The sequence below is a fragment of the Odocoileus virginianus genome, chromosome 32 (assembly GCF_023699985.2).
Source record: "Odocoileus virginianus isolate 20LAN1187 ecotype Illinois chromosome 32, Ovbor_1.2, whole genome shotgun sequence".
Taxonomy (NCBI): domain Eukaryota; kingdom Metazoa; phylum Chordata; class Mammalia; order Artiodactyla; family Cervidae; genus Odocoileus; species Odocoileus virginianus.
This window is the reverse complement of record NC_069705.1, coordinates 24,610,472-24,625,648: the sequence shown is the minus strand read 5'-3', so window position 1 is coordinate 24,625,648 and position 15,177 is coordinate 24,610,472. Positions and strand designations below refer to the sequence as shown.

Sequence of the window (15,177 nt, the reverse complement as noted above, 5' to 3'; positions counted from 1 at the left end):
ACTTACAAGAATTTTCTGGAGAAATTTCATATATGACTTTTCTTGTTCTTTAAGGTGATCTATTAGATGAGTGAGGCGCTCAACATTAGCAGATCTTTCATTTTTCTCTACAAGGTCTTCCCTCATGGAACTAGCTTTAGTAATATAATCACGAATCTGAACAAGCCTGCTTACAATCTGCAGGGGAGATATTGGGGGGGGGGGACATGAAAATAAACAATGTTAAAATGAGCATAATTTATTGAACAGCAACAACTTTATAGATTTTAATTTCAAATAACCAAAGATACTTCTAGGTTTATTGTATGAATTCATACATGCAAAAGATCTGAACCAAATTTACAATTTAATCAAAACTTAATAGGCAATACTAACAACTCCTATTTCTATTAATTTCAAAATTAGTTTTAATTTACATTACTTGAAAACTTCACTTTATAAAACTGCATATTAAACTATTATATAAATTCTTCTAGTGTTTCTTTATAAATTTTAAAAATTAAAATACTTTTAAAACAGAATATCTTTTCAAATGAATTATATAACCATTTAAAGAAATTTCTACAACAATCTATTAATCACATTACTCCAACTTCTCTTTACTAAAAATTAACAATACAGCATTTCACAGGTGAACAGAAAGTCTTAATTCACCTGACTATGCCACTTCTACAATCATTTTTGTAAAAAGAAATTTACACAGTTTTGAATAAACCTGACAGGATTAATGAGCAAAAGTTAAGGAAGTACTTTGCATGCAAGGTAAGTTGCTTCAGTTGTCCAACTCTTTGCAACCCTATGGCCTGCAGCCCGCCAGGCTCCTCTTGTCTAAGGCATTCTACAGGCGAGAACACTGGATGGGCTGCCATGCCCTCTTCCAGGCGACCTTTCCAACCCAACAGCAAACCCTTGTCTTGCATGACTCCTGCACTGGCAAGTGGATTCGCCACCACTAGTGCCACATGGGAAACCTGGGAAGTACCTTAATTCCACCTAACTGAAATTCCTAAGTGTGTAAGTATTTTTGAAAATCTTCACGCTTCTACTCTGAGGTTTATGAAAGCAAAGAGTAAAAGAAATTATTATCACCTGGCTGCTCTCCATTGCAGGCTCTCCTCTTCCATCTTCTTCAGAGACTCGACAGTTTTGCAAAAAGTCATTACTTAAAGCAGAAGCAAACAACTCTTTACACTGCGCTGATCCAATCATTTCTCTCTTTTGAGGACTTGCAGTGGCATCTTTGCTCTTGTTAGTATTAATCTGCATAGGCAAAAAGTTGAAGGGCTTTCGGTTCTCACTAAGCTGACGTTTGTTGTTAGCAGCTGTTGCTCTACCTTGAGAATCACTTCCAATGCTTCTCTATACATGAAAGAAAAACCAAATCCCACAAACATTAATCTTTCAAAATTAAAAAAAAAAAATCCAAAGTTCTTAGTCAGCTTCACCATCAGATAATGATTCAGGAGGTATATATAAAAGATCTGTCATAAGACTCACGAGCAGCTTCAGACCTACAAAATTCTTTTAGAAAACACCAAATTCAATTATCACGTCCTATTTCTCACTCTGTCAGAGACAACTGAAATGATGGCTATGAGCAAGACTATTCTAAATAAAGTAGTAGGATTATGAACCATATTTATAACTCAGATTGCTAATCATAGTTGATCACAGAATAAAACATAGGCTTTGTACCTAATGAATCAATGTTGATTAATACAGTATTAAACATCAACATAAAGATGTGTCAACGTGAAGCACTGTCTGTCTGATAAATCATTCAACTTAGTGCCTGGCATACAGTAACTGTTCAATAATTGATACAAAGGTGACTAAATGATATATGATCATCACCGTCATCATACCAGACCGGAATCTATCTTTATGCATATTTAGAGAAACTTTATCAAGTACAGATCAGACAAAATGTGAAGAGTTCATTTTCACTTCTACTTGCTTTTAGTTCTAAACTTGGCTTCGGTGATTATAAATACAAATAACGGTTTTATTCTAAACTTGAGATAACAGCACATTCCACACTTAGCCAATGATAAATTATTCTAAACTGGATCTTCTCTTTTGCTTAACAGCTATCTTAACCGGTTAGCAGCATGCAAATTTTAGTTTCAAAATGAAATCATTTAAGCTAGCCAAACACTGTAATAATAAAGTTCTGAAAAACCTGTCCTCAGCAAGTTTAGAAATAAGGACTTTGTTGCCTTCCAAAGAACACAGTACCATCACCACTGATTAACATTCTTTCCATATGCACAGAAATTAAGAAAAAGGAATAAACAGTTCGATTTCATTAAGACAAATGATTTATCTATAGCAAGTACTTTCCATAGTCATAACTTGATTTGTAAAATAATTTACAAACCTGATCTAAATCACTGAAGTTTATCCGCTGTTTGAGTTTTTCTAGTTCTGCCTGCTCGGGAACAGACATCTGAGTCACGTATCTACTATGTGGAAACGTCAGTGAAGTCTTTGTTCTTCGTCTTCCAACGCCTGGCGATGACTCCGGAGAAATATCATTAGTTACCCTTTTATCACTTTCTACACCAAATTTTCTCTTATTCTTTTCTGATGACCTATTTGCCTTCTTCTGTTGGCCGCCCCAATCCTTTAAAAAAGTAAAGGCAAATGTTAATCTGGCCTCTATCAAATCAGGAAAATATTTTGGTACGCATTAAAATTTTTGGTCTTAAAAGTTAGAAATGACAAAACATTTTTCACATAAATACATCGTCTTAGAGACAATTACTTACCTGCATTAGCCCATTTTCCCTCTACTACATGTAGTCTAAATTTTATTAAACTGTGCTGAAGTTATTTTAATTATTCAGAAAATAACTACTTCCCTATCATGAATCATTAACAAATACCCAACCTCTAACCCTAGCATCAGTCTAAATATTTTCAAAAGCATTTTTAAAAAATGGTTCCTTACTATTTATAAATTGATTAGTGAAATAAAATTATAGATGCCTTCACTGGTCTCCTTTAAAATCAACATGTATAGGTAGACAGATCAGGAATCAACCTGTGTTCTAAAGCAATTACTGTTACCTGAAGAAATGCTCCACTGTGTGATCCTAGGCAATTTATTTAACTTTCATAAATCTGTTTCCTAATCTCTAAAATAGTGTCACCTTTAAAACACAATTTAAAATAACATATATAAAACATCCAGCACAGTGCCTAGAATGTAGTAAGCAATAGATGTTAACTATCATTATTTTCTATAGGGAATAATAATGTACTGTATGATAAGGTCTGATATGAAATGATAAAAAATATGGCAGAAAGCAAAGAAGAACTAAAGAGCCTCTTAATTAAAGTGAAAGATGAGAGTGAAAAAAGTTGGGTTAAAGTTCAACATTCAGAAAACTAAGATCATGGCATCTGGTCCCATCACTTCATGGCAAATAGTGCAAACAGTGGGGAAGACTGGGGAAACAGTGCAAACAGTAACAAACTTTATTTTTTGGGGCTCCAAAATCACTGTAGATGGTGACTGCCAACCATGAAATTAAAAGATGCCTACTTCTTGGAAGAAAAAGTTATGACCAACCTAGACAGCATATTAAAAAGCAGAGACATTACTTTGCCAACAAACGTCCGTCTAGTCAAGGCTATGATTATCCAGTAATCATGTATGGATGTGAGAGTTGGACTATAAAGAAAGCCGAGCACCAAAGAATTGATGCTTTTGAACAGTGGTGTTGGAGAAGACTCTTGAGAGTCCCTTGGACTGCAAGAAGATCCAACCAGTCCATCCTAAATGAAATCAGTCCTGAATATTCATTGGAAGGACTGGTGCTAAAGCTGAAGCTCCAATACTTTGGCACCTGATGGGAAGAGCTGACTCATTTGAAAAGACCCTGATGCTGGGAAAGATTGAAGGCAGGAGGAGAAGGGGATGACAGAGGATGAGATGGTTGGATGGCATCACCAACTCAGTGGACATGAGTTTGAGTAAACTCCGGGAGTTGGTGATGGACAGGGAGGCCTGGCATGCTGCAGTCCATCGGGTCGCAAAAAGTCTGACACAACTAAGCGACTAAACTGAACGTTTTACCAGAAAATATGTTTATTTACTTAGCTATATTCACATAACACATTCAAAAGTTCTGTAAATTCCCACCTTATCCATACTGGAAGAATGTTTTAGTTTTACTTTACTAACACCTTTTGGGGTATTTTTCTCTTTTGTAACAAAACTCCCTTCTCTGCACACCGTCCCTCCAGCCCAATTCACGTGTGGGCGTTCCTGCCAAGCTCCCGCTGCTGCTGCTGCCAAGTCGCTTCAGGCGTGCCCGACTCTGTGCGGCCCCACAGACGGCTCCTCTCTCCATGGGATTCTCCAGGCAAGAGCACTGCAGTGGGTTGCCATATCCTTCTCCAATCCTGTCCTACTTACCCCACCCAATCTTGGCCACAGGTGACTGGAAAAGAGATGCATGCCTAATACAAGTTAGGATAATCATACTTTAAAATTTCAAATTGTAACTAACAGATAACTAGTCAGTCTACAACAGCAGCATAACTGAAAACTTCAGAAGGAAGGGGCAGCCACAGTATATCACGTGGACCAGATGAGAGAGAAAACTGGTCTGTGAAAATAAAGTTGGGTTAAGTAGAGACACTCAGAAGCAAAGAGTTAGCAAAGTGAAAAAATAATTCTTGACAACTTTCTGATTGCTTTTTCTAGTCCCTTCCTAAAACCCAGCTATATTCCTTTAACTTATTTTCCATAAAACATCTTTATATTCTTATAACAAATCTCCTTTTCAGTTTAAGCTAACTCAAGTTGATATGTTACGTGCAAACAAAAATGTCTTCAACTAATACACCAAATAGCCCAGGGTCATTTAATATACTGGCCAGCAAGAAAAACTGTGTCTACATAGTTTCAATGAGGATGACTTGGCTAAGTCAGAGGAAAGTTGCATTTTAACATCAGTAGCCAACAACACACCATCAATAATAAGATAACTTACCATATTGTTCAGTCGGTCATCAACACTCTCATTGCTCCAGTTTGGTAAATCCTGATCATTCACACCTTCTTCAAAAGGACCCCCTCCTGTGGCCATACTGGCTTTTACAATTAATCTTCTGCAAAACAAGTCAAGACTAACTTTTTAACACATAAAAACAAACTGTAATATTGAAATCATTCCATGAAGCTTAGCAATAGAAACAAGTATCAGAAAAGCTGATTTTATGAAATAAAAGAGGCACCATCAACCACACACAAAATGATTTAGCTGCCACAGGCATAGTTTGTTCAGCATGCATTAAGTAGCTGAAGTGATAGGGAGAGGAAGGAAAAAAAACCTTGGAATATCCACTCTTTCTGCAGGCTTGCATCCTTTAAGGTTACTCAATTTAATTTATTTGACACAATCCAAAAAGGTAAAGAGGTAGGAAAAAGTTATGGATGGAAATGACATCACTTATAATAGCAATAAAAAGTAAAATTATCTAGGAATAATATAATTTTGCCCTATGTAAAGACACATTATTTTTAAATTGAAGTACAGTTGACTTACAATGCTGTGCTTATTTCTGCTATACAGCAAAGTGATTCAGTTAAACACATACAAGAAGCACTATTAAACTCTACCAAAAAATTCGAGAGAAAATGTGAATAAGTGGAAAAACATACTATCTCCCTTGATGAGAAGACTAAACATTTTTTCTGAATTTTAGACTTAATTAAATACCCACTGGGATTCTTGGAATTTGACAGAACAATTCTAAAAACCATCTGGAAGAACAAACAAGTTAGAAAAAAATTTACCTGAAAAATAAAAGCAAGAGTTGCTATAGTGGTCAAGAGAGGAGAAAACTAAACCCAAGATATTCAACCACATTAAGTATCTATCTGGTTCAATCAGCACCACTCAAAAAGAAAATCCTCAAATACACCCAATTCAAAAAATTTAGTGACAAAAATTAACTATAGCTAACATCAATTTTGTTCACTATGTGCCAAGTGCTAATGCTAAACATTTTATGTGTTTATCATTTAACCTTTGCAATAACTGAGTGGTGAAAAATTATTCAATTGATGGGACACTTTGTTAACAATGTTGAAAAAAGTTTATTTAAAGCTTTAACAGACTTCCTAAACTAAGATTCATCATCTTAAACACAAAACACAGAAAAATGATTTCAGTGACTATTTTCTTAATTCTCCGAAGGATGGTACATACCCAGTACCATTCCAGACACACAGAAGAATTAATTTATAGTAAACAACAGATGCCTTAGAGCATTAGAACTTAATACCCCCTCAGATGAAAAAGACTGCCTTACACCATAAACCAAGATACTATCCAGTAGATTAAAAGTAGATGAATAAGAGTAAAGAGTCAAAAGACAATATAAAAGAATGAGCTTTAAAAATAGAGATTTTACTAATTTGGAATGTGGAAACAAAAAGGAATATGTTCAACCAGTTTTACTCACGCACAAGTGAATCCTATGTATACTGAGAATAAATAGTAAATGACAAGCTGGGAAAAAAATCTGAAAGAAATATGAAGTATATAATTAATATCTTTACTATATTAAAAAATGCTTGCATGAAAGCAGCTGTTGGTTACAGGGTAGGAATGTGATTTTTGCTCTTTACCTTATATATTTTCAGCAATATTTTACAACATTTTTTACACTAGAAATCTATTTAAGAACTTTGCAAACTAACTGATACTCATAAAGAGGTATGTCCAGTGAACTGACTCATTTAAATGAAACATATTACAACTACCTTTTTCTAAGATGCACTGATATAATTTGTAATATTAAAGAACAGGAACTCAAAAAAATACATAAGCAATAGAGATGAAAACAATACCTAACATTACAAAAAGTAATTTATCTTAAAGTGGCGATTAGACATTACTAAAATATTTAAGTAAAAACTCTTACCAATTTTTTGGTAAAATACAGTATGTTGCATTTTCTATCAGTAGAGTAATAATAAAGTAAGTTTACTTTAAGATAAATTAAAAATATATTCAAAGAAATGTTTTGCACTCATTTTTTTATTATGATGAATTCCTCCTAAAATGAGCTTTTCCTAAGGATCTAGTGATAAGCTAATGACTTTGAACACAAGTTTCTAAAACAATTTGAAACATACATTAAAATTAGTCTGGGGAAAATATATCAACTATTTCTTAAAAATCATTTTTAAAGACCATTTACTAAATAAAGTCTACGAAGTTTATACACAACTTTGTCTATTTGTGATTGACGTAAGATGATATTGAGTATTTATAACTCAGTAATAATGATACCAAATGGTTGAGAAGGCATACTCCTACAGAAGTAAAATTATCAGCGTGAAGCTAATGAAGTTACTGCCTGTGGATCCATTCTCAGTGTATTCAGCTGATTTCTCTACGGGAGCAGCTATCTCACCCTATAACAGGTAGAAAACAAAGGCAAGTCATTTCTTTCTTATGTTAACCTCTTTAACCTCTTCAAAGTCACCTTGAAAACTACTGGTATCTACCCTCTAAATTTTATTCTGTAAACACATTAATATATATAGTTTTTGATTATGTCATGATTATTATTATAAACTATTATTTGTATAGAAAGACTTTTAATAATCAAAACACTAGGTGTGTAAGAGAAGAGGACCAATGCAAGGAAGATTTTTATGGCGGAATCAATATGGCTTAGCAACTATAATGAAGTGGGAGATGATGCAGGGAGAAAGGAGTTGAAGGATGACCCCTGGGTTTCTAGCTTGAAAACAGGGTATATGATGATACATTCAAAGTAATTTGAAAAGAAACACTTTTCCGTTAATGAGAGAAAAAGATGAGCTCAGTTTTAGAGACACGGGAGATATCTATTGTATACCCAATTAAATTTGTCCAGTGGGCAAACAGCCATCTCTCAGAAGTGAAATCTAGGCTACAAATCATCAATTCATAAAAGAATGTAAAGTGGAACAGAAGGCTCATGGAGAAGATAAAGAGTAAGAGAAGACTAAACCTTGAAGGACATAGATATTTAAAAAAGGAAAAGAACACTTAGAAGGTACAGAAAGACAATAGGGAAACCAAAACCAGAAGAATGTGCCAACAAGGGGGAGAAGTGTGTAAAGAAGGAGGGTATGATAAGAATGCCAAGTATTACTTTATCATATAAACAAACTAGTGAGAAGTGTCCATCTGGATTTAGCAACAAGGCGGTTACTGACAACCTTGGTAAAAATCAATTCCATAACTGAAATGCATTTATTGATGGGGAAGAGAAAAAATTAAAGAAAGTCATTAGGTGATTTTTTTCAAAACACCATTCTGTGAAGGAAAGCAGGCAGAGAAGGTCAAGTAGAAAGATTCCTTAAAATGGAGGTATGGTAATGTACATGTTTCAATGCTACTCTCTCAAATCATTCAACCCTCTCCCTTCCCCCACTGTATCCAAAAGTCTGTTTCCTTTGGGGCCCTGCAAATAGGATCATCAGTATTATCTTTCTAGATTCCATATACTCTCATTAAGATATGTCTTTCTCTTTCTGTCTTACTTCACTCTGTATAATAGACTCTAGGTTTGTCCACCTCAGTAGAACTGACTAAAACGCGTTCAGTATGATGCAGGGAACCCAAAGATGACGCTCTGTGACAACCTAGAGGGGTGGGAGGAGACATATGTATACCAATGGCTGATTCATACTGATGTATGGCAGAAACCAACCCAATATTGTAATTATCCTTGCAATTAAAAATAAAATTAAAAAAAATACTAATAAAACTGATATATATATATATAACCGGGGGGAAAGAGAGAGGTATCTTGAGTACATTTAAAATTTGCCAGGATAGCACTCAGAGAAGGAGACAAAGATGCAAACTGTGTGTGGTCTCTGAAAAACTGGGAACGACTGGGATCTAGGGTTTAAGAAACATGATTAGCATTAGATAGGCAAAAGAACACCTCTTTCACTGAAATGAAAGAAAGAAAGGACAGAATTGGATACAGGCTAGTTAGCAGATTTGGGGGTAGGAAGTTGAAAGAGTCTGTTAATTGCCGTGAAGTAAAACGGACCGCTCGGTAAATATGTGAGGGTGAGAGGTCTGAGCGGCTGGGGAAGTGTGATGAGCGGCACTGAGGGCTCCGACGAGAGCAGACAACATTCACTGTGAGCACTAACACAACACTCATCTGCAGTTTCCATTTTTTTCCCCAGAAGTGCTCATGAGCCTTGATATAAAGCAGTGGATTCCACAGAATCCATCCAAGGTTGGGGTTTTGCCAGGCAGGTTTGATAGAAAAACAATGAGATGGAAAAGCTGAAGCCACTGGAAAATAATTAGCACAAGTGATGGATGATCGTGTGTGAAGCAGAATGGAGATAAAACTCTTTTACTTCAAACAAGCACTTTCATCCACCCTATGACCTACTAAAGTAAGTTGAAACTATTATTTCTAAGTTTCATTTTGCTATTTTTGACAGTCTTATATGGTTTCCTCATCTTACAAGGATATGAAATGCAAAAATACCATGGCAATTTACAAGCTACTTTCAGTGACTCATCTTTCTGAAGAAAATCCTGTTGTAAGTATTACAGATATCTAAGCAGAATATCACAGTATTAATTACCATGAAAATACCCATGACTGATTAAAGTTACCTTTGAAATAAAAATACAAATTAATCAAGAAAAGAAAAAATTATTTTTCCTAAAATCTTTAAAATTCAGATATTATTTCTCAAATGGTATTAAATGACTCCTAAGTGTCTTTGGAAATATCTTACATCTCAACTGACATTTGTAAACCAAGCTTTTAGAAATTCTCATCAAAATAAAGGATTTCCCTGGTGGCTCAGGGGGGTAAAGAATTCACCTGCCAATGCAAGAGATGCAGATTTGATCCCTGGGTTGGGAAGATACCCTGGAGGAGAAAATGGCAACCCACTCCAACATCCTTGCTTAGAGAATCCCATGGATGGAAGAGCCTGGCAGGCTACAATCCATGTGGTAGAAAAGAACCGTACGCAACTAAGCATATCCAAATAAAATATCGTAGAATGTATATATATATATATATATATATATATATATTTTAATATTTGCTTAGAGTCACAAAATAACCTGGGCTGGTATCTCATATTACCTGCACAAGTTTTCTAACGGTCGAATTAGCTGGGCTATTTCTTTTACTAATTATATAAAGGAAATATCCAGTATACTCTATTGAAAGCCTTAACATAGTACACAACCATCCTAGGCACTTTTAATGGAAACTGAGAAGAAAACGCAAGTTTCTGGCATTATGTGTTGTTTAGTTTCATTTGAGGAATTTCTCAATTTCTTCTCTGTACCTAAAAACCATACAGATCTTTTTCCATAGTTCTTTGAGTTTGACACTTACTAAAAATTTCAGTAATTCTTTTAGAACTTAAGGTATTTCTATATAATTACTCTCTTTTTAGTATATGTGCTGCCTAAGCGAGCACATAATGAAAAAAACAAAAGCTCTTTAGGTATTAGGGGGAAAACGATGAACAGACTGCAATACAACACTCACTCTACAGTTTATATTTGAAATCTGTCACTTCCTAGTCATTGATTACATATACCTCCCTAGGCAAAACTATACATCCTGCTATAACCAATCCTAAACTTCAATGCCATTCCATCCCATACTCTCTACTGGTAACAGCTCTTCATGTGATTCCTTTCCACTGGACCATTACAAACTCACTCCATATACATCCTCTATCTATTCCAAAACATTCCTCCTACTTCTTTGCTTCAATAAAATCCCAAACCACTCTGAAAGCACTATTTCCTTAGAAATCCTTTCTAAAAGACGTTACTCTTCCTAGTCTCTTAGATTCATGAGGAAAGAATATCACTTACAGACTATTCTTATTTAACAATGCTTGACCTTCCTCTTTTAAACACGTTAACCATCAAAAGCACCACTCTCTCTATCTTGGGTACCATTTCCTACTGCTCACCCCAAGACAGTCTTACACTTTTAACTGGCTTGTGGTTTTCACTCTCCATGTCACTCTCTGCTTCCATGACCTGAACATTTGTGATGATTTTTCTAAGACTCTGACCTCAGTTACAACATCCATTTCGTCTGCTCTATCCCAATACTATTTCTACTCTGGACAGATAATTCGTTCAACATCCTAAACTTATGAAATACCTCTTTCTGAACCTAAGTCCTTGCATTCTGTTTTGCCTCACCTGCACATTCCTGCTGAACTAACCCCTTGGCCCTGCTGAATACCTCCTGTCCCTTGATCATTTCTCTTCCCAAGAATCCATTCACCCCTCACTTTCTTACTTAACCCAAGCTACTTCCAAAAATGCCTTGTTAACATCCTTAGCCTCCTCATCAATTTGCCTATTTTATCAGCTCAATTTTGCATAAACCTCATTACTCATTCTGTTTGTTCTCTCAAATAGTTCTGTCAAATAGTTATAAAATGGCATTAACTGTGTCCACTATTAAGGCTTACTACACACTGACACTTTAAAATAGGTTTACTCCTTGAGGTAAGGCACTTTATCTGTTTTGCTCACTGTTCTATCTCTAGTACTTTGTAGCCATGAACTCACACATTGTACACACTCAGTTAAATTTGTAAGATGAGTGTACTGCTTTGTTACCGTGTTACCCTTTTCTGGCTTCTTAATAAATTCCCTAGTGTGATGCCAAACACTTTCTATTTTTTCCAAATCTCACATACATTTACCTCTTTTCCAACAAATGGCCAAATCTCCTATTGAGAAAACCAAGCTCTTTTAAAGCGAGTTTAACTCAACTGCTTTGTATTTTTATTCTATTTTATCCATCTTCGCTGAAGTGTTAAAAGGAGAATTATTTGTGACTGATTTTATAACTTTTTATTTTACCAAATACTCCACTGTTAAAAAGACTCTAAAATACAGACGTATATCTGACATTTCCTCTGAGTTCTATTCTTCTTGTCTTATTCTGTTATAGTCTTTCAACTAACAGAAAAAGATACCAAGAAGTACAATTAAGATAGCAATCAATGGCCAATCTATATTCTTATGACAACCTATTACATAAGTGTGTTGAAGATTTGTCTGTTTTCCTAGAAAGCAAGGATATAGTCATCATATTTTGAGAATTAAGCTGTCTTTAAAATTTTAACAGGAGAACTAAATTTTCTGAAATCTTTAAAAAAGAGAGCAATTATTGCTAAAATGGTTCTAACAAAAATTTCTTCTAATCCTCAAGGTGAGGATTAATTTCTAGATTGTCCGTAACAAACAATTTCTTAACTTTCCCTCAGTGAACTTACATTGACTTCTTCCTGCTGGTCAGAGAGTATCTTTACGTAACCAGCATTTGTGTATAGAAATGCCGTGTGTATAGAAACTAAAGTTTAAAGTAAGTTTAGACAACTGAAACTAACAAACTTCAATCAACAGTATACATAATAAGCTCAAAAAGTAGAGGAGTTTGGGAATAAAAAATAAAAACAGCCGATTATTAGAAAAGTTGTGCCAGATGACTTAAGAGTCAATGAATTTGGAACAAGAGGCTATCCAAATAGTTGCTACAGGAAACATTCAAACTCAAATGAGCAGATGAAGAAACTCTGTGAAGACAAAGACATTTTAAGAAGTATTACATAAACTATCATAGCATCTAATAATTACGAATGACATAGCTCTTTTCAAACAGAGTTATGAAGACAGACCAAAGTGGCACTCCAAAAAGCAGGGCAAACAGGGCAGCAAACCTAGACCATTCGTTTACTACAGGCACTAGTATTTTATAACAGTATTCAGCATCAAGTCATCTTCAAATATAATACAAAAGCCAATAACATACACAATGATGTCAAATTACCTGTTTAAAATCTAGCTTTCGTAGCTCAGAAACGGCTCCCTTCCTGCTTCACAGTTCAAAGCTGTTGTGTGCTTATGATTTAAAAAAAAGAAAAAAAATCATTTTAGCCCATTTCACTGTGATGTACAGAATACCAAGTAGTATTTATAACCTAAAGTGTGCTCAGAAAATCAACGGAAAAGGAAAAATTCAATTAATCAATATTTTAAATTCAACATACTTTCAACCTTTAGGAAAACAAGGCGATAAACAGGTTTAAATTCTCCAAACCTGGTAAGAGTCTACCAAACAGCACTGCGATACCTTAATATCCACTTGGGAATACAATGAAATGATAATGTAAAAACACTATAATGCAATCATCATATAGATTTCTCCATCAATGTTAAAATCCACGTCAAAGATTACTCTTCAGTTTGACCAAGTCATTAACTTCCTGTCACGCAAAACTATTCCAGAACTTTGCATCCCCGTTGATGAGAACATCTTTATTTAAAAGTTAGCTACTTCATTAAAAAATAACCCTGTCACTACAGAAACGCAAGCTTTACATTTCAGTTCAAAAACTCAGAATTCTAATGGTTTCCAGCGGCTCTATCTGGGAAGGTGTTAGGGAAAGAAAGGAGCAGGTGCTCCCGCAGCTTTACACCACCACCCACTCCAGTAACCAGAGAATAGCACAAGGCGGAGTCTGGAAGGCAGTTAAGGGACGGGGGTGGAAGGGGTGCCCAGAAACCCCGCTTCTTCCAGCGTCAAAACACGATCCGTCACCCGTAGAGCCCCCGCCACAGACCTCGAATTGGTCCAGAAAAAAAAAAAGAAATATTATTTTTCAGATAGGATGAGCTCTAGAGCAATGAGCCGCGGGGCTTAAAAGTTTGGAGGCCCCGCCTCCCCAGCGGGGCCTACGACCTAATCCCCAAACACTCGTTTCTGCAGAGCAAGCAACGTTCCTCGAATCCATTTGGCATTTAGTATTTCCCCCACCCGGGGCCCAACCAAACTGGACCTGCAGTAAGGGATGGCGAAGGGGCGCCGCGGGAGGGCGGAGGGAAGCGCGGTAAAATTAGCATTCGCCTCGCCAGTAGGAACCCCAAAGTCAGGAACGCCTCCCCCAGCCCTTCAGCTCTAAAAACCCCGGGACGGCGTAAGTCCTGCTGCTCACGGCCCAACCCCAAAGTAGCATCGGTCCTCACCCGCTCTTCTCCACTCCAAATTCTCGAGCTCGAAAGCCCCACTGAACGGAATTTGGCGAGTAGGGTAGAAGAGGCGCAGATTATGACCCACTAAGGCCCCTTGCTATGGAAAACGAGACACCCCCCCAAAAACAAACCGTAGCCCCCACTCCACTACCTCCACTCGCGAGGGACATTCCTGGAGCGCCCGAGTCCCCACGGCGGTCTCCTCCCCGGGGCCAGCAAAAGGGGCGGGGAGGCAAGCAGGGGGTCCTGCAGTCGACGACGCGTCCCTGGATGCTCACCCCGAGATCAGCATCGCTCGGCCAGGGGGAAGGGGCAATCGGCCCGCCCAGGGGACAGAAAGCAAGCAGCAAGGAGCCCCAGAAGCCCCACCAGAGGCGTGGGCCCGAGGCCAGGCTCTCCAGGGTCAAGTGTCCCAGGGCCGTTGCTCTCCCGCCCCGGCGCCGCGCTGCCCTCGGTTGCCAAGGGCTGGGAACGCGCAGGCATTACCTGTAAACGAAGCAGCCGCTCCTGCCAAGGGCGGAGTAGCGGTCAGCCCCACCACGACCCGCCACCGGCAGCGGGCGGCCCTTAGAGACCGCAGCAGGGAGAAGCCCCAAGTTCCCTGGCTGCTTAAGGGCCCAATGGCCGCCGCCTCTACCTCAGCTCCTCAGCGCCAACCGCCGCAACCACCGCCATCTTAGGATCTCATTGTGGTGGGAGAAGAGGGGCGGGGGGACTGCAGAGGGGGCAACGCGCCGGGAGACATGCGCCGTCTCCTCGGCAACGGCCGCGCGGGGGCGAAACTCGCCCTGGCGGGAGCCGCAGTGCGATCCGCGCGCTAGACCGGAGTCATGTGACCCGCTGGAGTCGGTGGTGTCACCTCTCTCTCCGGAGTCCCGTGTCGAGTCCACAAACGAACCACCAGAAACTACATATCCCAGAATGCCAGCTCGCTCTCGGGTTACACGAGCCCGCTTGTTCGCCCCGAGGGATGTGACTACGAATCCCAGTATGCTCTGCGCTTCCGGCTCCTCCACGAGGAGGCGAGGCCTCTGAGGAAGTGGTTGGAGACCCGCCTTGGCAGATGGGAAAAAAGCGGAGGGGCGTTCCGGTT

General features: G+C 37.9%; 1 protein-coding gene across 29 annotated transcripts in view; it reads right to left on the bottom strand.

Moving 5' to 3' along the window:
• PCM1 (pericentriolar material 1) overlaps positions 1-14,953 on the bottom strand; it is an 83,659-nt gene extending 68,706 nt beyond the window's left edge. For 9 of the 29 annotated variants that reach the window (XM_020896283.2, XM_070459985.1, XM_070459984.1 and 6 more), the window contains exons 1-6: positions 14,571-14,929; positions 12,883-12,953; positions 5,007-5,124; positions 2,381-2,626; positions 1,090-1,359; positions 7-177 (exon numbers count right to left, since the gene is read on the bottom strand). In XM_020896283.2, coding sequence (XP_020751942.2) covers positions 7-177; positions 1,090-1,359; positions 2,381-2,626; positions 5,007-5,102 — 783 coding nt within the window. In that variant the 5' untranslated portion in view covers positions 5,103-5,124; positions 12,883-12,953; positions 14,571-14,929. Of the gene's footprint in view, positions 1-6; positions 178-1,089; positions 1,360-2,380; positions 2,627-5,006; positions 5,125-5,346; positions 5,690-6,483; positions 6,544-12,882; positions 12,954-14,570 lie in introns of those variants that run through there. The other 20 variants (XM_020896202.2, XM_020896237.2, XM_020896256.2 and 17 more) reach the window with 8 other exon arrangements.
• Positions 14,954-15,177: the final 224 nt, after the last annotated feature.